Source organism: Larimichthys crocea, unplaced genomic scaffold (assembly GCF_000972845.2).
Source record: "Larimichthys crocea isolate SSNF unplaced genomic scaffold, L_crocea_2.0 scaffold143, whole genome shotgun sequence".
Classification (NCBI taxonomy): domain Eukaryota; kingdom Metazoa; phylum Chordata; class Actinopteri; family Sciaenidae; genus Larimichthys; species Larimichthys crocea.
The window spans coordinates 81823-104906 of record NW_020851961.1 but is presented as its reverse complement, the minus strand read 5'-3'; the positions used below and the strand labels follow the sequence as shown (position 1 = coordinate 104906).

The 23084-nt window shown below is 49.7% G+C and overlaps 2 protein-coding genes across 5 annotated transcripts in view; both read right to left on the bottom strand.

The window, feature by feature from the left end:
• Nucleotides 1-9564: 9564 nt before the first annotated feature.
• LOC104937602 (zinc finger protein 135) lies at nt 9565-15152 on the bottom strand. 2 transcript variants are annotated; one of them, XM_019267870.2, is made up of 3 exons: nt 14998-15152; nt 11316-11945; nt 9565-11079 (listed from the first exon to the last, which is right to left on the bottom strand). In XM_019267870.2, the coding sequence occupies exons 2-3, from the start codon at nt 11891-11893 to the stop codon at nt 10167-10169; spliced, it is 1491 nt and encodes a 496-aa protein (XP_019123415.1). In that variant the 5' UTR covers nt 11894-11945; nt 14998-15152; the 3' UTR covers nt 9565-10166. The 2 variants fall into 2 exon arrangements, with proteins under 2 accessions (XP_019123415.1, XP_019123414.1); XM_019267869.2 differs by lacking the exon at nt 14998-15152 and adding an exon at nt 13069-13396.
• Nucleotides 15153-16716: 1564 nt separating this feature from the next.
• ncoa4 (nuclear receptor coactivator 4) overlaps nt 16717-23084 on the bottom strand; it is a 10160-nt gene continuing 3792 nt past the window's right edge. For 2 of the 3 annotated variants that reach the window (XM_027275502.1, XM_027275501.1), the window contains exons 2-11: nt 20889-21006; nt 20176-20316; nt 19691-19782; nt 19497-19605; nt 19243-19323; nt 19034-19156; nt 18249-18938; nt 17856-18170; nt 17425-17517; nt 16717-17354 (exon numbers count right to left, since the gene is read on the bottom strand). In XM_027275502.1, the coding sequence (XP_027131303.1) occupies nt 17349-17354; nt 17425-17517; nt 17856-18170; nt 18249-18938; nt 19034-19156; nt 19243-19323; nt 19497-19605; nt 19691-19782; nt 20176-20316; nt 20889-21005 (1767 nt within the window). In that variant the 5' untranslated portion in view covers nt 21006 and the 3' untranslated portion in view covers nt 16717-17348. The remainder of the gene's footprint in view (nt 17355-17424; nt 17518-17855; nt 18171-18248; nt 18939-19033; nt 19157-19242; nt 19324-19496; nt 19606-19690; nt 19783-20175; nt 20317-20888; nt 21007-23084) is intronic. The other variant, XM_027275503.1, reaches the window with a different exon arrangement.

Sequence of the window (23084 nt, the reverse complement as noted above, 5' to 3'; positions counted from 1 at the left end):
GGGGGGGGGGGGGGGGGGGGGGGGGGGGGGTTCAGGAAAGGACCCAATTGCACGAGGGCTACATTAATAACCAAAAACATCAAAGAAACACGGATAAACCAAAAGGCGACTGGAAACCAGGTAAAAAAACACCATCTCACTGTATTTTTTACTGTACATGTAATTTTACTGTTATGTTATAGTACAAGATATCTTACTGTAATATTTTAAAGTATGATATCTTAGTGTATTTTATACAGTACATGATATTTTACAGTACATGACGTTTTACTGTAATTTCCCACAGTACATAATATGAATATTCCCACAGTAACTCTGAATACTGTAGTTTTTGACCAAATAGTGTACAATAATCTACTTGGCACAAAAACAGTAAATCACTGTGGATTTGAAGTCAGAATAAAATCAGACTCAGAATGAAGTCAGACTGAAGTCAGACTCAGACTGAAGTCAGACTGAAGTCAGAATGAAGTCAGACTCAGACTGAAGTCAGACTGAAGTCAGACTCAGACTGAAGTCAGACTGAAGTCAGACTCAGACTGAAGTCAGACTGAAGTCAGACTCAGACTGAAGTCAGACTCAGACTGAAGTCAGACTGAAGTCAGAATGAAGTCAGACTCAGACTGAAGTCAGACTCAGACTGAAGTCAGAATGAAGTCAGAAGTAGAAACCATGTTGAAGGTTCATTATCTTCAGTCTTTGAGCCTGTGTGAGCTTCAGTCTGTGGAGGAAGAGGAGACAACTCTCCAGTGTTTGAGTTTAGGATGCAGTGCTAATTTTTAACCACTAGACATCAGTGTTACACATGAAGTTACATACTGTTCATTTAGGTGAGAAACTTTTTTTGAACCCTGAAAGTCTCTCAAGTCTCTCTTAGAATTACCCTGCAAATCAGCAGTAACCCACAATAAACCATGTGAAGACAATGGATGAGTTTTTGTTGAAGCACTTAGGGGAAACTCTTTGGTCAGTTTTGTCAGGTTAAAACTGAGTTCTGTTGGGTCCAGCTGACTGTTTGTCATGACTTCATGGAGTTTAACTTCTGTCACATCAATCAGCAGGAAATCAGTTCACTCTAAACCTCATCATGCATCACCATGTATGGTTGGTTGTTTGGTTCTGTTGGACCCTTTGACAGTCTAATTAGACAGAGCTTCTGGGTCCATGATCCGTCTCAGCATTTGTCTAAAGGGTTCACCTGAGTTCACCAAAGGTCAGCAGAAGGGTTCATCTCTGTCATCTGTTGAAGAGGTGATGGAGGAGGTCGAGTCCAGGTTCACGTGTATGGAGCCCCCTGCTGGTCTGGTTATTCTAGGGTAACTTCCACTGGGTACCAGGAGGAGCCTCAAACCCAGTGTGGACTATCAGTAACAGGCTGTGGATGTCAACACTGTTGACCAGGTCTGCAGCTGATCTGTGGATCACAGCTGCACATAGGAAGAGGAGGAACCACTGGCAGCTGCTGGAGCTGAAGTGGTTGAGCTGAATACTTCAATATACATGTAAGATGTATGTATGGTTATACATGTAAGATGTATGTATGGTTTACATTTTAGATGATGGAGCTAAAGCACTCTATGGTTACAATACTTAATCAATACTTCCTTTTATTGCATAACAGCAACAGCAAAATAAATAAAACTCATCCTAAACATTTCAGCAACTCATCCTTGTTATTTGAAAAATAGTTTGCTCTTCTGCTCTCTAGCCAAACATGCCATGTCTGAGCACTAAAAAAGATTTTAAACTCCTCTTTGACGCCCTAAAGAACTGTGGAAAGTCTGTTTTTATATCCGGCCCCATCCCGACTGTGCGTCGTGGAGCTGGCCGTTTTAGTAGACTCCTCAGCCTTCACACTTGGCTCCAATCCGCCAGCAGGATCTACAACTTTGGTTTTATTGACAATTTTAACTTGTTCTGGGATCGTGACTCTCTCTTTAAACGTGATGGGATCCACCCAAACAAGAGGGGGAGCCAAATGCTGTGTGCCAACCTGCAGCACGCGGTGCACACCTTTCCATGTGACTGACTATCTACTACCCCCCCAATGACTGAAGCTCTTTTTCAGGAGGGCTCCCCCTTCAGGTCCCTCCTGCCACTCACACCCACATCTGCTCACAACCAGCCCTCTGTTTGCCCTAGAGGTCCTAAAAGCCCAACCACCACATATATTTTTTGCCAGCTAAATGCCTCAAAGGGCACAGGTGGCCCAAGCTATATTCCAGCTATTGAGCCTCGCCGGAGATACATCCACCGAGGGTCCCGCCGGCATTTCCACCACAACAACTCAACAGCGATAAGATCCATCTGGTCCACCTCTCGTCACCATTCACGCTCCACCACCAGGGCTGTCAACCACAGTGTGTTAGCCCACCTAGCCCGGTCCGCTAACACCTCCACCTGCTCCGACAGCTCCGCACTCAACTTCGCTCTTCTCAACATCCGCTCACTAACTAACAAGGGACAACTCATCCAGGACATCATCACGGACAATAAACTGGACTTTCTCTGTTTAACCGAAACATGGCAACAGCCCAACGACTTCACCCAGCTCAATGAATCCACTCCAGCTGGGTTTGTTTACATCTCACAACCTCGCGCCTCCGGCCGGGGGGGAGGTCTCGCGGTAATTCACCGCGGGACCTTCTCAGTCTCACCGGTGTCTGTACCTGCCTTCAGCTCGTTCGAGTCCACTGTGTGCGGGCTGTCAGGACCCGTTCCAACCGTCATCGCCACTGTCTACCGTCCCCCCAAACAGAACAGTGAATTTTTAAATGACTTTGCTGCCTTTCTCACTCATTTATTATCCCTCTCACCAAACATAATAATACTGGGTGATTTTAATATTCACATGGACAATATCAATCTGCCTCTCACCAAAGACTTCACTTCCTGTTTAGAAAGCTTTGGCTGTCAGCAACACATCACCTTCCCCACACACTCCAAAGGACATATTCTGGATTTAATCTGCTGCTCTGGTGTCACTCCCTCTGATCTCACAGCCAATGAACTCCCCATAACTGACCACTTCCTCATTTCATTTACAGTGAAACTCACTCTCTCCATCTCCAAACAACCACGCCTCATCTCACTCCGGAATATAAAAAACATTAACCCTGCCACTCTCACCGCTTGCATCAACTCCCCCTGCCTCCCTGACATCCAAAATCTATCCACCCCTGATGATCTGGTTTCTCACTACAACACTGGACTTCTCAATATCCTTAATACCCTCGCCCCGTTAAAAACCAGAACTGTTTCTTTCACTGTCTCCGCCCCCTGGTTCACCCCTGCTCTCCGTCTCATGAAGGCAAAAGGACGACAACTGGAACGCCTCCACAGGAAAACGGGTCTCACTATTCACAAGGAAATGTACAAAAACCACATGTCACTCTACAAGGACTCCATCACCAGCACCAAAACACACTACTACTCTGGAATAATCACCGCCAATCAAGGAAACTCCAAAACACTCTTCTCCCTCCTCAACAACATCACCCAACCTCAAGACTCTCTCCCCTCTCACTGCTACACAACCACCTTCTGCAACTCCATCATGTCATTTTTCACTGAAAAGATCAAAAATATCCACCAGCAGCTTGGATCAATCCCTCACCTCAACATCTCAACTGACTGGCACCCACCCACACACCCATTCCCCACCTTTCATCTCCCCTCCCTCTCTGAGATCGCAGAACTCATCAAGCAATCCAAACCATCCACCTGCCAACTGGACCCCCTCCCCACACAACTAGTAAAAGCGTGCTCTCCCTCCCTGGTCCCCCTCATCTCTGCCATCATTCACTCATCTCTCACCACTGGAACTGTTCCAACATCCCTCAAAACAGCTACCATTACCCCAATTCTAAAAAAACCTGGTGCCGACCCCTCCGATTTCAACAACTTCCGCCCCATATCTAATCTACCTTTCATCTCAAAAATCCTAGAAAAAACAGTCGCCACCCAACTCCATTCACACCTATCCCGCAATAACCTGTATGAACAGTTCCAGTCTGGTTTCCGCCCACTCCACAGCACAGAAACTGCACTTCTCAAAATCACCAATGACCTTCTCATGGCAGCTGATTCTGGACTCCTCACCATCCTCATCCTCCTCGATCTGTCAGCAGCTTTTGATACCATCTGTCACACCACCCTCCTCCACCGACTATCCACCATCGGCATCACCCACACCACTCTTACCTGGTTCACATCATATCTCTCTGGCCGCACTCAATTCATTCAAATTAAGTCCCTCAAATCCACCCCCTCCCCTGTTACCTCTGGTGTGCCCCAGGGCTCTGTCCTGGGGCCTCTACTTTTCATCATTTACCTCCTTCCCATTGGCAATATCTTCCGCAAATATAACATCTATTTCCACTGTTATGCCGATGACACCCAGCTCTATCTCACCACCAAACCCTCCTCCTCTCTCCCACCCACCTCCCTTACTGACTGCATCACCGAAATAAAAAACTGGTTCACCCAAAACTTCCTGAAACTAAACAGCAATAAAACCGAGGTTCTCCTCATTGGTACCAAATCCACCATATCCAAAACTGACAGCTTATCATTCACAATTGACAACTCCACTGTTTCACCCTCCCCCCAAGTTAAGAGATCAATAAGATTACCAGGACTGCATACTTCCATCTACGAAACATTAATCGACTCCGCCCCTCACTCACCCCCCACACTGCCGCCATCCTTGTTCACAGTCTCGTCACTTCCCGCCTAGATTACTGTAACTCTCTCCTCTTCGGCCTCCCTCAAAAAACCCTCCATAAACTTCAACTGGTCCAGAATTCAGCTGCCCGCATCATAACCCGGACCCCCTTCATCCACCACATCACTCCTGTCCTCCAACAGCTCCACTGGCTCCCGGTTCAGTGGCGCATACAATTCAAAGTTCTACTACTTACATTTAAGGCCATCCACAACCTCGCCCCTCTGTATCTGTCAGATCTCATTCACATTCAAACACCCTCCCGTGCCCTCAGATCCTCTTCATCCATACACCTGTCTGTTCCCTCCGCCCGCCTCACCACCATGGGGAGCAGAGCATTCAGCCGCTCTGCTCCCCGACTCTGGAACTCATTACCACCCACACTCAGAAACACGGACTCTTTCACCCTCTTCAAATCCCAACTTAAAACATACCTGTTTACAACCGCCTATCCACCATGACATCATCCCTGCATGCACATTTTCTCCTTTCTTTTTTTTTTTTTTTTTTTTTTGTTTTTTATTGATTTTTGGTTTATTGATGTTGTTTTTCTGTGTTTTAAATGTTTTATGCTGTTTTTAAATGTGATGTGTACGGTGACCTTGAGTGTCAGAAAGGCGCCTTCAAATAAAATTTATTATTATTATTATTATTATTATTATTATTATTATTATTATTATTATGCCTGATCACCTGTTCACCTGTGCTCAGGTGATGTCTACAGAGTTAACACCCCCTGACATCATTGCATCATCACAATCATTTCAGCAATATCATGTCAACATGGTCAACAAAATTTCATCAGCATAATTTGATATATAGGCAGCAGCATGATTATAAGTTACTCACATAAATATGATATGGTATGGGTAAAACACAGATCATTGTAAAGGCTTCAACACAGAGTATACAAAGTACTACATAAAGAGTAGTAACAGAAGTATCTGAACTGAGACTCAGGATCAGGTCTCCTTTAAACGAGGAGGTCTCCTTTAAACGAGGAGGTCTCCTCTAAACGAGGAGTGCGCTTTGTCATGGAGGAGGTGCCACAATCAGGAAGTACTACCTGTCAGAACACGGTGGTTTGATTTTTGTCCTGATGTCACACGATGACGTCAAAGCATCAGAAACATGTTTTGATGTTTGCTGTCATCTGGTGGTCACAACGAGCAGCTGCAACAAAAACAAAATAAGTTTTTAAATGAAAGAGAATGTAACGTAATAAAACGAAGATCGTGAGTGTAAAGGAGGTGGGATCAGAGTCTGGGACCCAGCAGTCTGCACAGAGACCTGATGCCATCTGCAGAAAACCTGTAGCTCCCAAAAGGAAATTCAATAAAGTCAGTGAGCAAGCGACCTTGGGTCCTTTGCAAGATGCTATATAAGTTAATTATTATTAGCTCATCTGTTTATCAGAGTCATACAGTCTGATGGAGTTACATTTACTCAGTCGCTCATATCTGCAGTCCATTTCAATTAAAAGAATCAACTGATTCATAATCAGAGTACAGCTGCATAGATGTGAATTAACCATTTGGATTGTAATTGAGAGTGTGTAACTGTGCTCTACTTACACATTCAGGCGGTCAGCAATACTTCGCCACGCTTTCTCTCTTTGCTTCATCACTGTGGCGGTGTTGCCTTTCTTTTTAATGATGTCTTTCACCTCCTCGTATCCCTCCATGAGAATTTCTGCCTCCGACAGGGAAAAGTAAGCCAGCCGCTCTACTTGACATGGTGAATCCGTGAATCTGTGATCGGTGGCGGGGTCTATCTGAGGGAGCAGCGAGCGTGCACTTATCCAGGATTGGTTTCACCTGGCTTGATGAATCCGGGTCTGCTCATCCTGGCTTGGTCTTTGTGCAACCAATTAAGCCTGGATGCTCTTGTTTTGGATTCACTGAGCTCAGTTCAGTCACTTATCCTGGAAGTCTTTGTAGCATCTCTTGTTGTCTTTGTGTCGTCTCTTGTTGTCTTTGTGTCGTCTCTTGTCTTCGTGTCGTCTCTTGTTGTCTTTGTGTCATCTCTTGTTGTCTTTGTGTCATCTCTTGTTGTCTTTGTGTCGTCTCGTCTTTGTGACATCTCGCGTTTGTGTCGTCTCTTGTAGTCTTTGTGTCGTCTCTTGTTGTCTTTGTGGCATCTCTTGTTGTCTTTGTGTCGTCTCTTGTTGTCTTTGTGTCATCTCGTCTTTGTGACATCTCTTGTTGTCTTTGTGTCGTCTCTTGTTGTCTTTGTGGCGTCTCTTGTTGTCTTTGTGTCATCTCTTGTTGTCTTTGTGTCGTCTCGTCTTTGTGACATCTCTTGTTGTCTTTGTGTCGTCTCTTGTTGGCTTTGTGTTGTCTCGTCTTTGTGACATCTCTTGTTGTCTTTGTGTCGTCTCTTGTTGTCTTTGTGTCATCTCTTGTCTTTGTGTCATCTCTTGTCTTTGTGTCGTCTCGTCTTTGTGTCGTCTCTTGTTGTCTTTGTGTCGTCTCTTGTTGTCTTTGTGTCGTCTCGTCTTTGTGACATCTCACGTCTTTGTGTCGTCTCTTGTTGTCTTTGTGTCGTCTCTTGTTGTCTTTGTGACGTCTCTTGTTGTCTTTGTGTCGTCTCTTGTCTTTGTGTCGTCTCTTGTCTTTGTGTCGTCTCGTCTTTGTGACATCTCTTGTTGTCTTTGTGTCGTCTCTTGTCTTTGTGTCGTCTCTTGTTGTCTTTGTGACATCTCTTGTTGTCTTTGTGTCATCTCTTGTTGTCTTTGTCGTCTCTTGTTGTCTTTGTCGTCTCTTGTTGTCTTTGTGACATCTCTTGTCTTTGTGTCGTCTCTTGTTGTCTTTGTGTCGTCTCTTGTTGTCTTTGTGTCATCTCTTGTTGTCTTTGTCGTCTCTTGTCTTTGTGTCATCTCTTGTCTTTGTCGTCTCTTGTCTTTGTGTCGTCTCTTGTTGTCTTTGTCTCGTCTTTCTTTCGTCTCTTGTTGTCTTGTGTCGTCTCTTGTTGTCTTTGTGTCGTCTCTTGTTGTCTTTGTCTCGTCTTTCTTTCGTCTCTTGTTGTCTTGTGTCGTCTCTTGTTGTCTTTGTGTCGTCTCTTGTTGTCTTTGTCTCGTCTTTCTGTCGTCTCTTGTTGTCTTGTGTCGTCTCTTGTTGTCTTGTGTCGTCTCTTGTTGTCTTTGTGTCATCTCTTGTTGTCTTTGTGTCGTCTCGTGTTGTCTCTTGTCTTTGTCGTCTCTTGTTGTCTTTGTCGTCTTTTGTTGTCTCTTATTGTCTTGTTGTCTTTGTCGTCTCTTGTTGTCTTGTGTCGTCTCTTGTTGTCTTTGTGTCGTCTCTTGTTGTCTTTGTCTCGTCTTTCTGTCGTCTCTTGTTGTCTTGTGTCGTCTCTTGTTGTCTTGTGTCGTCTCTTGTTGTCTTTGTGTCATCTCTTGTTGTCTTTGTGTCGTCTCGTGTTGTCTCTTGTCTTTGTCGTCTCTTGTTGTCTTTGTCGTCTTTTGTTGTCTCTTATTGTCTTGTTGTTTTTGTCGTCTCTTGTTGTCTTTGTCGTCTCTTGTTGTCTTTGTGTCGTCTCTTGTTGTCTTTGTCTCGTCTTTCTGTCGTCTCTTGTTGTCTTGTGTCGTCTCTTGTTGTCTTGTGTCGTCTCTTGTTGTCTTTGTGTCATCTCTTGTTGTCTTTGTGTCGTCTCGTGTTGTCTCTTGTCTTTGTCGTCTCTTGTTGTCTTTGTCGTCTTTTGTTGTCTCTTATTGTCTTGTTGTCTTTGTCGTCTCTTGTTGTCTTGTGTCGTCTCTTGTTGTCTTTGTGTCGTCTCTTGTTGTCTTTGTCTCGTCTTTCTTTCGTCTCTTGTTGTCTTGTGTCGTCTCTTGTTGTCTTTGTCGTCTCTTGTTGTCTGTGTCGTCTGTTGTCTCTTATTGTCTTGTCTCTTGTTGTCTGTGTCGTCTGTTGTCTCTTATTGTCTTGTCTCTTGTTGTCTTTGTCGTCTCGTCGTCTTGTGTCTCTTCAGTAAAAAGTGAAACAGGAAGTCTGTTTTAAAGGTTTATTACAAAACTCAAGACAAAACATGTCAACTGGGTTTATTCTATCAGCAAACACGAAACAAACCAACACAACAAGAAGGAGAACTGAACACAAACCAGGAGGAGGAGGAGGAGGAGGAGCAGGTGGAGCTTCTTTTCTTATCTCTACGGGATTGGTTGGTAGTGCGACACATTTATAAATAGGTCACGTTAAATTAAGTCACACGTTTTTTTTTTCTTAAGAGGGGATGTGATGGGTTTGTTTTGGCTCGCTCTGGTCCGGTAGGCGAAAGTGGCCAAGCCCTTCCTATGAGGGAGTCAGAGGGGAGGTGATGGGTTTGTTTTGGCTGCTCCGTCTGTCAGGAAGGAGAATGTGAAGCTCGTCCATGATTGGTCCACTAAGAGTCTTTAATAAACTCCAGTCGACCAATCAGAACAACTTGTTTGTGAATCTTTAATGAGCTGATTTGAAGGCTTTTACTTTGAAAAAACAGATGTCCAAGCCTCTTCCTGTTGGTGATGCTGAACGACGAAGGTGGCGGTGGTGTTGCTACGGTAACGAGGGCAGCTGGAGTTAGTCACATTTACATATAATTAATATTCATATATTGAATCATCGATCCGATCTCATTAATTATTCGTCTCTCCGCTGTCCATCGCACAGCTGAAGAACTACAAACATGGTCGACGAGCTTCATGCAAACGGTAATATGAAGGAATGCCGGCTCGACCAATCAGAACGCAGAGAACCGATCAAAATGGCAGCCAATCAAATAACTCTGATCGAACCAGGAAGTAACAAACAAACGAACGTCGGGAGCTGATTGGAGGTTTATTAACGACACGCTGATCGATCGGCTCGTTAATGATCGATAATTAAATATTTATTTTGGATTTCAAACGACTGACGTGAAAAATGATTTGACAGGAAATAAATTAAATAAATTAAGAGGGGGCGGGGCTTAGGCTAAACTCCCACAATGCTCCGCAAGCATCCCGGGGCTGATGGGAAATATGTTAACAAGTGGGTGTGGCCTGTGACAGAGCAGTGACTGATGGGAAATGGAGTGTAGAGTGCAACCTCATAGACAGGTGGAGGAGGGTGGGGCAGTGGGCGGGGCCTGGGGTAACACTTTAATCTAATCCCATCCTTAAGAGCAATTAGCTAACGGCCAGTTATGACCATATATGGATACAACCATAAAAGGAGAACCCCCCCGCCGTACGACCATATATGGATGTCCTGCTGCTATCTACACCAAAAAAAAAACAAACAAAAAAAAAAAAACAGTTCCTGTCCTCGAACCTGTATGAACACGAGGCCCAGAACCAGTCTCCAACTGGTCCAGAACTTTTACAAATTAGAACTTTTCCAGAACTGGTCCCAAATCGGTCCAGAACCAGTCAGCACTGATTCAGAACCAACCCAGAACCAGTCCAAACTCAGTCCAGAGCAGGGCGACTTTACTCAGAGTCGGACTCCAGTGGCGCGGTCTCGTCTAAGACGACTCTCTTTCGGCGCTTGGCGGTGGCGGCCTGGGCCCGTTGCTCCTCCTCCAGGTGTGCCTTCTTATGGCGGGAGAAGCTGGACGAGTGCATGAAGGTCTTGTTGCAGGCCGAGCAGGTGTATGTCTTGGCGGTCTTGGTGGCGGCGGAGGGGAGTCCGGTCTTGACGTGGAGCTGCTTCTGGTGCTGCTGCAGCTTTACCCGCTCGCCGCCGTCCGCCGCCCTGTGGGTCTGCTGGTGCCGTGCCAGGCTGGAGGCATGACTGAACCGCTTCCCGCACTGGCTGCAGCCGTGGCGACCAGTGCCGCCGCCGCCGCCGCCTCCTCCACTGCCCTGCTCCTCCTCCCCCTCCTGAGGGAGGGCAGTGCCCCGTTTTGGGGCCCGCCCCCCCCGGCGGCGGCGGTTCTTCTTACACAGGGTGTAGAAGTTGGGCTTGTCACGGGAGCAGAGCTTAAGGCGGATCTTCAGGTCGGACGAGGACTCGCCCAGGTTCTCCTTGCCAGGCGTGTAGTTGTCCAGCAGCTCCTTGACGTGGGTCACCTGATGTTTGGACAGCTGTGTGGACGTCCTGAAGCTCATGTCGCACTGCGGGCAGGCGTAGAACTTATCGCCACCACCCTGACCCTGAATGATGACGGCCGCCACGTGCTGCTGCTGCCTCTTGGTCTTCTTGTTCTTGCCACCGGCCTTCAGCGAGTGGCGAAGGGCGGGCATGTTGGGGCCGAGGGCGGCGTCCTTGGGGAGGCCTTTGCCTTTCTTGTGGATGAGGCGATGACGCGACAGGCTGGAGCTGTGGTTGAACTCCTTCCCACAGATGTTGCAGGGGTGAATCCGCCGCTTCCCGTGCAGCCGCAGGTGACTGCCCAACATCCTGTCAACACAGGAAACAGGAAGTTCAAACCAGGAAGAAGCTGTTCATCAAAAGAAACATTCAGATAATGTTTGGACAGGTGACCTGGCCTTGTTGATCTGGACTAACAGGCGACCTGGTCTTGTTGATATGGACTAACAGGTGACCTAGTCTTGGTCTGGACTAACAGGTGACCTGGTCTTGGTCTGGACTAACAGGTGACCTCGTCTTGATGATCTTGTCTGACCGGTACCGACCTGCTGCCTTTGAAGCTCATGCCACAGTGGGGGCAGGTGTAGCGGGCCTCCTGATGGGTTGGCTCCAGGGTCCGTTTGTTGGGTGGCGCCGCCCCGCCGGTCTTCCCGGTGTGTGTCTGCTGGTGGCGGTAGAGGCTGGAGGCGTGGCTGTAGCACTTCCCGCAGTAGCTGCAGCGGTACTGGCGCTCGTCTGGCTCGTAGTCTGCCTGGTCCGAGTCCAGCTCTCCGTCCAGCTGGCTGCTCCCCGCCTCCACCAGAACCTCATGCTCCTCCTCGGTGTCGTCCTCGTCTTCGTCAGAGTCCGTCTTTATCTCCACACTCTGCTCCGTCACCTCGCACGGGTACACCTCCTCGTACGGCGCGAAGAAGGCCTCGTCCGTCTCGATCTTCAGCTGGTCTGCCGTCAGCTCCGACGGGTCGTCCGAGTCCTTCTTCACGCACGAGATGGTGAACTTGGACCCGACCTCGGCCCACTTCACCACGTACTCGATGGGCTGCGTGTCCAACTCCACCGTGATGAAGTCTGCACCCAGAGCGTCGGACTCCGACACCGCCAGCTCCGTCTCCGAGTCCTCCATCCTAAACCGAGCCGGGCGGAGGGAGAAGAAGGAAAGAGGAGCTGCTACAGGCCTGAGGAGGAGCAGAAAGGTTAGTATGTAGCCTTTACGAGGTCTGAACAGATCAACACACACCAGAACCAGACCCAGGACCAGAACCAGAACCAGACCCAGGACCAGAACCAGACCCAGGACCAAAACTAGGACGAGACCCAGGACAAGGACCAGAACTAGGACCAGAACCAGGACAAGGACCAGAACCAGGACAAGGACCAGAACTAGGACCAGAACCGGAACCAGGACAAGGACCAGAACCAGTTCAGACCCAGTTACATTTAGCTCTGAGGCTACAGTCAGCTGATTGGTTGGATTAATATAATTTACATATGTTAATTTATTCATGGTTCATTCACTGATCAATGTGTTGACTGATTATTGTAATCTGATTACTCATTGTGTTCACTGATTAAACTTGATGAAGGTCACCTGACCTGTCAATCAAAACATGACATATGTTCATTCTTATTGATCAGCTGTGATGTCACATTAATCAGCTGATCCAATAATCAATCAGCCAATCACATCGTTTGATGACGCTGACATGCCCATACAAGGTCAGGAGTCCGTGACGTCACAGTGACATCTGACCTGTCAATCAAAACAACAGCCAACAGACGAGTTGACGTTTGTGACGTCATTAACGCGATTCACAACGTCACACAGCCGTCAGCTCACACGTGTGTCGGTTTGGACCGGGTCAGAACGTCCCGCCGAACCCAGTTCATGTTCGGACACAGGGCTCGGCCCGCCCCTCCTTAGAGCGGGTCCGTTAAACACCGACACGCGGGCAGTCCCGCATTACCGGAGAATCTGACCGACAGGACTTCCCGGTGCGGAGCCGCGGAGGGCGGTGCAGGCTGGGCCCGTCCATCCTGTCACAGCCGAACTCCGCACGAGACCGTCCGGTTCCGTTAAATCGGCAGAACCGGTTAGAAATCCGGTGTGTGGGCGGGAACACGGCGCACGGTTAAATCGGTGGTTCTGTGAGCGGAGTTCCGGGGCTCGGCCCGGCCCGGTGTCAGGAAGCAGCGGAGCGTTCCCGAGCAGAACCCGAACTGTCAAAATAAAAGAGCCAAAGCACCAAATCCACGACCGGAACCGGGCCGGAGGGGAGACGGTCCGGTTCGGTTACTCACCGAGCTTTCGTCGGGACTTTACCGGCGGAGACGGTACAATAAACAGGAAGCAGGGACGTGGACACAAAGCATTGTGGGAAAGGATTAAATGGTAACGGAAGCACGGCGGATTGCCCTTCAAAATAAAAGCCCACAAACTACAAAATAAAACAAATTACCGGATGAATATATGAGCTGCTATGACGTCACAGAGCTCGTTTGGCTCGTCCTACCTGCACACGGCGAGGTGACGTCACGTCCAGTCTCTGTGACGTCAATTTATTTTTTATAATTCATCAACAGGAAGTAGATTTATTCACGAGCTTCTGCCTGACAACAGATTACCTCATTAATATTCATGATCTGATTAATAATTAATATTCAATAATCAGAATAATTGATTATTAATGAGAGTGAAGAGGAGGAGGAGGAGGAGAAGAAGAAGAAGGAGGAGGAAGAGGAGAAAGGAGAAGAGGGGAGGGGTAGGAGGAAGAGGAGGAGCAGGAAAAGGAGGAGGAAGAGCACGAGGAGGAGGAAGAGCAGGGAAGGAGGAGAAGGAGGAGGAGGAGGAGCAGGGGAGGAAAAGAACGGGGGAGAGGAGGAGGAGGTGAAAGAGGTGAGGGGGAAAAAGGAGGAAGAGCACGAGGAGGAGGAGCAGGAGCAGGGAGAGGAGGAATAGGAAGGGGAGAAAGAGGACGGAGAAGAAGAACAAGGAGGAGGAAGAGGAGAAAGGAGAAGAGGGGAGGGGTAGGAGGGAGAGGAGGTGGAAGAGGACAAGGAGGAGAAGAAGGAAGGGGAGGAGGAGGAAGAGGAGGAGCAGGGGAGGAAGAGAACGAGGGAGAGGAGGAGGAGGTGAAGGGAGAAGAGTTGGAAGAGCACGAGAAGGAGGAGCAGGAAGAGGAGGAGTAGGAAGGGGAGTAAGAGGACGAGGAGAAGAAGAAGAAGGAGGAGCAAGAGGAGAAAGGGAAAGAACACGAGGAGGAGGAGGAGAAGGAGGAAGGGGAGGAGGAGGAGGAGAAGGAGGAAGGGGACGAGAAGGAGAAGGAAAAGGAGGAAGAAGAGGAGAAGGAGGAAGGAGGAGAAACAGGAAGAAGAGGAGAAGGAGGAAGAGGAGCAGGAAGAGGAGGAGGAAGGGGGAGAGGAGGAGTAGGAAGAGGGAAGGAGAAGGGGAGAGGAGGAGCAGGACGAGAAGGAGGAAGATCACGACGAGGAGAAGGAGGAAGGGGAGAGGGAGGAGAAGGGGGAGGTGAAAGAGGAGAAGGGGGAAGAGGAGGAGTAGGAAGGGGAGTAAGAGGATGAGGAGAAGAAGGAGAAGGAGGAGGAAGAGGAGAAAGGGGGAGAGGAGAAAGGGGAAGAGGGGGTGGAAGAGGACGAGGAGGAGAAGGGGGAGAAAGGGGAGTAGGAGTAGGAAAAGGAGGAGCAGGAAGAGGATGAGGAGAAGTGGGAAGAGGAGGAGGAGCAGGAAGAGGAAGACGATGAGGAGAAGAAGGAGAAGTGGGGGGAGGAGAAAGAGGAGAAGGGGGAGTAAGAGGAACAGGAGAAGGAGGAGGAAGGGGGGAGGAAGAGGAGGATGAGAAAGACGATGAGGAGAAGAAGGAGAACTGGGGGAGAGGAGTAGGAGTAGGAGGAAGAGGAGAAGGGGAGGAAGAGGACGAGGAGGATGAAGAGGAGGAGGAGCAAGGGGAGTAAGAGGACAAGGAGAAAGAGGATGAGGAGAAGAAGGAGGAGGGGAAAGAGGGGGAGGAGGATGTGAAAGATGAGTAGGAGGAGGAGAAGAAGGAGCAGGAGGATGAAGGTTCTGGTTCTGGGGTATTTTCCCGCGTATCATCTGCGGGACCTCCAGCTGGATGTCGACGCCATCCGCCGCTCCGCCTAAGCCGTGTTCGGGCCGCCTCGGTCGGCCTCGGTCTCGGCTCTTTCCCGCTCTAAGCACCATCGTCAAACACTTACGGTCACACCCGGAACGGTCCCGCTGCTCCCGGTTCGGCTCCTCGGTGAGTGTCGCTGTGTGTCCGCAGCTCCTCTGTCACAGCCGGAGAGCGGCGGCGGCTGGCGGCTAACAACCGAGCGGGGCGGCGGGGCGGCAGAGCGGCAGAGCGGCAGAGCGCAGAGCGGCAGAGCGCAGAGCGACAGAGCGCAGAGCGGCAGAGCACAGAGCGGCAGAGCGCAGAGCGCAGAGCGGCAGAGCGGCAGAGCGCAGAGCGGCAGAGCGCAGAGCGGCAGATGACAGACTGGATGAGACGCGGCAGTTCAGAGGCGGCACGCGGCGGAACGTCCGGATCCTCTCCGCTCTGTGATTGGTTCAGCTACTGCGCAGCCTGCTCGGTGCATCGACTCTGATTGGCTAGTGGGCTGACAGCCCGCAATTAGACTCAAGTGTCGTGAGGTGTCGTGAAGTGTTGTCACGTGTTTTTAATTTCCCACCAATGATGACGTCAGTCTTAATGAGCCTCTACGTCATTCGGCGTCAATATAATTAATTATTGATTAAATGTGAATAAATTAAAGTGTTCGCCGTTATCAATCCCGGGTCTGAGCAGGAGGTTCAGTGCGCGAGCTGACAGACAGCAGGTGGCGCTACCTGCCGGCAGGTCAGCCTCACAGCAGTGCATCATGGGAAGTGAAGTCTTAATGAAGCTCAGCGGGTTCAGAACCAGCAGGAACAGAAAGTACGTTTCAAAATAAAAGCTTCTACTTTCTGTGTTTTCCCGATGACCCTGAAGTACACAAACAGCTGGGCCTAAAGGTCAAAGGTCATGCTGAAGCGTCATGGTCATGTGACTCCTCTGTCCTCCTCCAGGTCCTCAGAAGTGTGGTGAGTGATGTCATCATGATGTCACAGCTGTTTATCAGCCTCTGCAGATGGAGGGCGTGACCTCATCAGCTGACATGACCAGGTTTATCAGGGTGTGTGTGTGTGTGTGTGTTCTTCACATGAAAAGAACCAACCAGGAAGAAGTTGTTTATGACACAGAGGCCAAACATTCAGTTTGTGTCAGTCAACGTGTCCGCCATGACGAGAGCCTCTGACTGAAGGAAAGGAGCTTCATGCTTCCTTATCTCCTTCAGCAGAGGACACAGGGAGCGTCCTTTAGGAAAGGAAAGGAGGAGACAGCTGCAGAGAGAGCGTGTGGACATGAACATACGTGTTGACGTGATGTCACACTCTGATCATTGTGTGGACATGAACATACGTGTTGCCGTGATGTCACACTCTGATCATTGTGTGTGTTGTGTTGTTGCCTGTGTTCTCTGCGTTCACACACAGAGTCCAAACTGTTTGGAACTGTGCCATCCAGCGTCCTGCAGATCCTCATGAAGTTCCCGTTGCTGATTCCTCAGAGATCTTTGCCATAACTTGCTAATATGTTTGTGTGTGAGTGGACAGGAGGGTGAGCGAGCATAGCAGCTAACAAACACTTCATCTGCTTCTGTGACAGCTGGACAATATTCATTATTACTGACACTCTGACTGATGATGACGTCACAGTTTGACATTTCCTGCAGCAAACAACACGGTCAGAGCGCGGGGAGGATCCAGGAAGGATCTCAGAGGAGCGTTTTGTAGTCCATCTTCTGGACTTTGTAGTTTTACCACAGATCACGTCAACAACATTCACCGTCGCTTCATGACGTAGTCTAGAGTGAGTGATGATGTCACAGACACAGTGATGATGTCAGCATGTTTAATTACTGTAGAGAATCACAGCAGGAACAGAGAACTGATGACATCACAGTTGTATAAGCCCCTCCCACCCAGAGCGTCGATAAAAAGCACCAATCACTGCTGACCGCAGAGTCACGTGACCCGTCTGCTAACGGACCACAGGCTGCTTCACCCAAGGCATTCTGGGAGACAAAAGCTTCAGATGAGGGGCGTCGCCCTCTGCTGGTTGGAGGTTATCTAAACACAACTGAGCATGTGCAGAACTACCATCAGAGACAGGAAGTGATGCAAGCAGCCTGCAGTCCGGACAGGAAGTAGACCTCTACAGTCCAGCAGCTGGAAAAACCAACAAAGAAGACGAAAAGGAAGAATCCTCCAATCAGGAGGCGGTGAATAAAAACGTTAAAAGCCAACAAAGCGTCATTAATATCTTTAGCCCCGCCCACATAATATAACCCCGCCCCCTCTCCTGCTGCCAGGATCAGCTGATCGAGGTTCTTGATCCTGACTGGAGGAGAGCGGCCGCTCAGCTGAGTGATGTCACAGGAAGAAGGCGCGACGGTTAGATTGTTGTGATCATCGAGAAGTGAAGAGATGTCGTCATCATGACATCATCATGACATCATCGTCATCGTCACATCTGGAGGGAAAACACACGTTAGCCACTGGTTAGCACGCTGATAGCATTAGCATTAGCATTGATGACTCACCTGTTCAGCTGCTCTGTGCAGCCACTTCTCTTTGTCTCCACCCACCCTCATGCAGGAGAACAGGTCACACACGGCGGGCAACGCCAAGCGCTCCTACAGGAAACAGGAAGCACACAGTCAGGAAACAGGAAGCACACAGTCAGGAAACAGGAAGCACACAGTCAGGAAACAGGAAGCACACACAGGAAACAGGAAGCACAGTCAGGAAACAGGAAGCACAGTCAGGAAACAGGAAGCACACAGTCAGGAAACAGGAAGCACACAGTCAGGAAACAGGAAGCACAGTCAGGAAACAGGAAGCACAGTCAGGAAACAGGAAGCACAGTCAGGAAACAGGAAGCACAGTCAGGAAACAGGAAGCACAGTCAGGAAACAGGAAGCACACAGTCAGGAAACAGGAAGCACACAGTCAGGAAACAGGAAGCAGTAACCTGAGCCTGGCTCCTCTTCTTCAGCAGCCATTTGTCCTCCTCTGGCGGTGGGCGGGGCTGACCCCCTGACCCCGGCGGTGGGCGGGGCTGACCTCCTGACCCCGCTGTCTGTCCTGGGAGGACCCAGAGTTCTGGATCCAGAGGAGTCTGGAACAGAGACGAGGAGGACGAGATGCTGTGCTCCTCCCTGCTCCTCCTGTGCTCCTCCCTGCTGGCCTTCTCCTCTTTTGGGGCCACCCACTCGGAGAGGGAGGGGCTACATGAGGGGGAGGGGCTGGTGGTGGGGTGAAGCCACGCCTCCAGGATGGCCTGAACCTGCAGCCCAGAGGTCAGAGTTACCACGACAGCGATCACATGACAACGACGAGCCGATGACGTGAATACGAGACTCACCTTCTGCTCCTGCTCCCTCAGATGCAGGGGGGGCGGGGCGTCCTTGGTGGGGGGCGGGGCGTCCTTGGTGGGGGGCGGGGTCTTTTGGACCCCGTTCTTGTCTCGCCCATCCTGTTGGAGCAGCCATTGGCTCAGAGCGTCCCGCCCACAGTTGTCGTCGCAGACACAGTCGGCGTAGGTGGAGCACAGCTCGTTGGCCCGGCAGGTCTGCTGGACCGGCACCGCTTGCTGCAGCCACGCCTCCAGGGCCGTGGATGGGTTGGAGGCAGGGCTGGAGGTGGGCGGGGTCTTCAGGCACTTGAGCAGGCCCAGGTTCTCGATCTCCACGGGCTTGTCGGTGGTCTGGCAGCAGGAGGAGCAGTCAGCGGGACGGCTTGACCCAGCCAGCCAATCACTGGACGACCAGTTGTCGTCAAACGGCTTCAGCACACGCCGCCACCGCTCGGCATCGGATGCCGTCTCCATGGTGATGGTGGGAGGGGTGATGAGCCAGTCACTGAGCTCCTCCTCCTCCTCAGAGACGGTGAACTCTGATTCGTCGATCTTCTCAATGGAGAAGGAGGAGCTACAGCTGCTACTGGTCCTCGCCCTGCCGACCGGGGGCGGGGCCTGAAGGAGCCACGCCTCCAGGTCCTTCAGCTGACCCCAGGCCTGCAGGAAGTCCATGGACACCAGGGCGGGACAGGAAGTCTGCAAGGACACACAGGAAGTCACTGTGATATCAACAGGACAAAGAACAGGACCCTGAGGGGTCACCTAGTTCTGGTTCTGGTCTTGGGTCTCACCTTGCTCTCCTTGCCTGTCATCAACCAATCCTGAGGGTGCTTGCTGGACTGGTAACCAATCAGAGCGCCGCTGGCTGGACGGGTTCCCATCAGCCAGTGGTCCAGAGCTTGGTCCTCCGTCCTCTGCAGGGACACAGAACCAGAACCAATGTCAGAGACACATGGACCGGGTGAGAGCAGAACCTGTATCATCATGACATCACTCTAACCTGTCTCTTAGCTGTGATTGGACAGTTCTGCACCTGACCTCTCTGGTGGGCGGGGCTCTGAGAGGACACACCCTCCACAAGCTGCAAACAGGAAGTACAACAAACAGCTGATCAGCATCACACCTGAGATAAGATAAGAGTGTGTGTGTGTCTGTGTGTGTGTGTCTGTGTGTGTGTGTGTCTGTGTGTGTGTGTGTGCGTGTGTGTGTCTGTGTGTGTGTGTCTGTGTGTGTGTGTGTGTGTGTGTGTGTTACCTGAGCTGTGATGTTCCCAAACGAGGTGATGGCCTGTCTCAGAGACCGAGTGTCAGCGCTGAAACTCATCTCGGGAGTTTCTTCAGGAGTCAGACTGAGAGAGGACAACCTGAGGACAGACAGAGCACACTCAGACATCGTCTCAGAGACTACGTCCAGGTTTTAGACTGTAGGACGTCACACAGACTACTGACTTCTCCATGCAGCTCGTCAGCTGGTTGTTCAGGTCGTTGTTGTTGTTCGAGTTCTGCAGTTGATGGACGATGACGTCAAACTGACCTCGGAGCTGAAACACAGAAAACAGATTTAGTATAAACACTAAAGTAGCTAACTGCTAATTAACTGTTGCTGACTGAATCTGCTGTTAGCAATGACAGAACCGGGCTCAGCAGCTGGACCGGGTTGGAGCACAGCTTCTGAGACCAACAGGGAATAACGTGACAGTACCGAGGTGATTCACAGACTTCATGATGAAACATTGATCAGCCGTGTAGCTAACTGAACTGAGTCAGCCCGGGACGCCAGGAGCCAAACCCGACTGCTGTGTTCACTGTTAGACTGGACACTGCCGGTTCAGAGGTTCTGTCGCTGTGTTCACTGTTACATGAGATTCTGTTCTGACGCTGCTGCTAGCTCATATGGACCAGATGAATGGCCTGGTTGTGGTCTGGGTCAGTACCTGGTAGAGCTGGGTCAGCTGGTTCTGCAGAGTCTCGGTCTTGAGTTGCTCCAGCAGCTCGATCTGTCCCAGCAGCCACACCTCTCTGCACCGCAGCGCCTCCTGCTGACGACTCACACAGCTCTGCAGCTCAGCACGCACCTGAGACAGACAGGTGAGAGAGACAGACAGACAGACAGGTGAGAGAGACAGACAGACAGACACACAGGTGAGAGAGACAGACAGACAGACAGACAGACAGACATGGATCATGTGATCAGAGTCAGAGTTACCTGAAGAGTCCACTACAACAGAACTGTAGCTCTCAGAGGTCTAACCTGTCTGTCCTCAGTATGTTGTGATCTGAGCTCGTCTCTCTGTCTTATATACTGTCTGACACACACACACACACACACACACACACACACACACACACACGTAATGTGACCTGACTATGGTTATTTTTTACCACGGTGACCGCAGGTAAAGACCTGCAGGCCTGTTTTTAACTGTGTGTGTCTGCATGTGTGTCTGTGTGTGTGTCTGCGTGTGTGTGTCTGTGTGTGTACTTTGATCTCTCAGTCAGGTGGCGTTCAGGTGAGACAAACGTGTTTGTCCTGCACCTTGGCTCTGATCAGCTGACTCAGCGTGTTGACAGATGGTTCATCAGCTGAACATTGGACTAAAAACAAAATGGCCCTCGCTGGTCGGATCGTGGAGGTTCAGGCGCTCACCTCTCTTGTGTTCTCCCTCAGCAGCTGCTCGGCCTTCATCACGCCGCTGATGGCGTCCTCCAGCTGATCCTGAGCCTGTCGACACTGCTTCAGGCCGCCCGCCTCTGCTAACGCCATCCTGGACAGGAAACAAGAAGCAGACAGGCCAGAGTGTCAAAATAAAACTTTAATATTTGCCAAAGTCAGCGCAGACTTCCTGTCATGTGACCAACCATGATGAAACTCTCACTTCTTCTCTCTCACACACACAAACACACACACAAACACACACACAGACAACACACCACACAGAAACACACACAACAGAAACACACACACACACACCACACACACACAACACAACACTTCAGTGCTGTGGTCAGAGTCTCAGCTGAATAATCACAGCTGCATTGTGCCATGTGGATTGGTCAGAGTGTGGAACGGTAACCCACGTAAACACGGTAACCACCGCAGTAGCCCCCAATCAGAACCGCTAGCTATTTTAAATGCAGAGGACTCTGACGTCTGTCATGACATCATCACACTGGTTTGTCATGAATGGTGGGGCGTGCCTCAGGGGCGCCACTGCTTCACTATCGCTGTTACAGACGACAAACAGCGGATAACCACAGACCTCCCAGAACCAGCCACAACCTCCACAACCATCACAGACCTACAGACCAATCAAAGCCTCCACAGACCATCACAGACATCCACAGACCAGTCACAGACCTCCACAGACCTCCACAGAAACCATCGAACAGAGACCATCCACAACCATCAACAGACATCCACAGACCATCACAGACCGCCCAGACCTCCACAGACCCAATCACAGACCCTCCACAGAACCATCACAGACCCCACAACTCACACATCAATAACCTCTTACAGACCATCACGCTTCCAGACGATACACCTCCACAGACCTCACAAACGATCACAGACCTCCACAGACCAACACAGACATCCAGACCTCTTACAGACATCATAGACCTCGAGATCACAGAACCACACAGACAATCTACAGACCTCAGGTCTACAGACCTCACAGACATCACGACCATCAAGACCACTCTACAGACCATCACCTAGAACGATCACGACGTCATGACCTCAATCAGACCTCTACAGACCTCACAGACCTCTACAGGACCCATCACACCTCTACAGCCATCACAGACGATCATGACCTCCACAGCCTCTTACAGACCAGCATAGACCTCTACAGACCATCAAGACCTCGTACAGACCATCACAGACATCTCAGGACCAATCACAGACTCTACAGAGCCATCACAGACCCATCCAACCTTACAGACCATAACGACCAGCACAGACCAGCACAACGACGTCATAGACCTACACAGACCTATACAGACCTCCACAGACAGATGAGGACGTTTGGTATAATACTACAGCTGCATAGACTCAAAGTACACAGACACAGTAATTTTTAACTGCATACTTTACCTTGGCACGTACCTTTAAGTGACCGTTGGTGTAACTTGTTTGAGATACTGGGAGGATAACTATGCGCAGTAATCTTCGTAGATATTTAGACTATTGGTTGCGGTACTTGACCAGTGTAGTAGGGAGCAACCGCATTTTCAGCAGCTTCTTCGGTGTAGATGGCCGAGAACTGTGTCGTGACGCACTGACGCAACAGAAACAACTGCGTGCCGCGTGACCACGTTGAACCGATTCTCTTACCGGTCATGAACGTGGAAATAAGGGACTATTCACCCGGAATATAACAAACGACAACTAGTATTTCTTCCCTTTCAAACAAATGAAAACAGAGTAGGACTAAACAAACAATGGGGCTTTATTCTATTTTCAGTATTCAAATAGAAATTAATAATTATACTAAACTGGAAATTCCTAACTGGAAATTTGAAGGGATATAAATCACATTGTACGTTCTTTGAAAGAACCTGTCTACAAATCTTATTCTGAGGCCATTTAGCAACAGTAAAAAATAGTGGAAAACTTTAACAACTAACCCGCATTTCATATTCGGTGGTGCGGTATTCGGCCCCAACCATTTTAATTTTTATTCGGTTTTTTCGGGGCCGAAAATTTAATTTCGGTGCATCCAACAGTGGTAGCTTAGTACAGGAGTATGTGTGGCTGATGGCTCGAGCCAGCTGACGCTCCTGCTCTCCGTAACCTCCTGATCACGGTTTTAACGGGGACAGCATAAGTCGGTGGTGT

Excerpts from the sequence above, each read along its gene's own strand:
- LOC104937602 (XM_019267870.2), bottom strand. The coding sequence starts at position 11,893 with ATGGAGGACTCGGAGACGGAGCTGGCGGTGTCGGAGTCCGACGCTCTG. Across the intron at positions 11,080-11,315 it reads ATGAGCTTCAAAGGCAGCAG|GATGTTGGGCAGTCACCTGC; the intron begins GTCGGTACCGGT and ends CTGTGTTGACAG.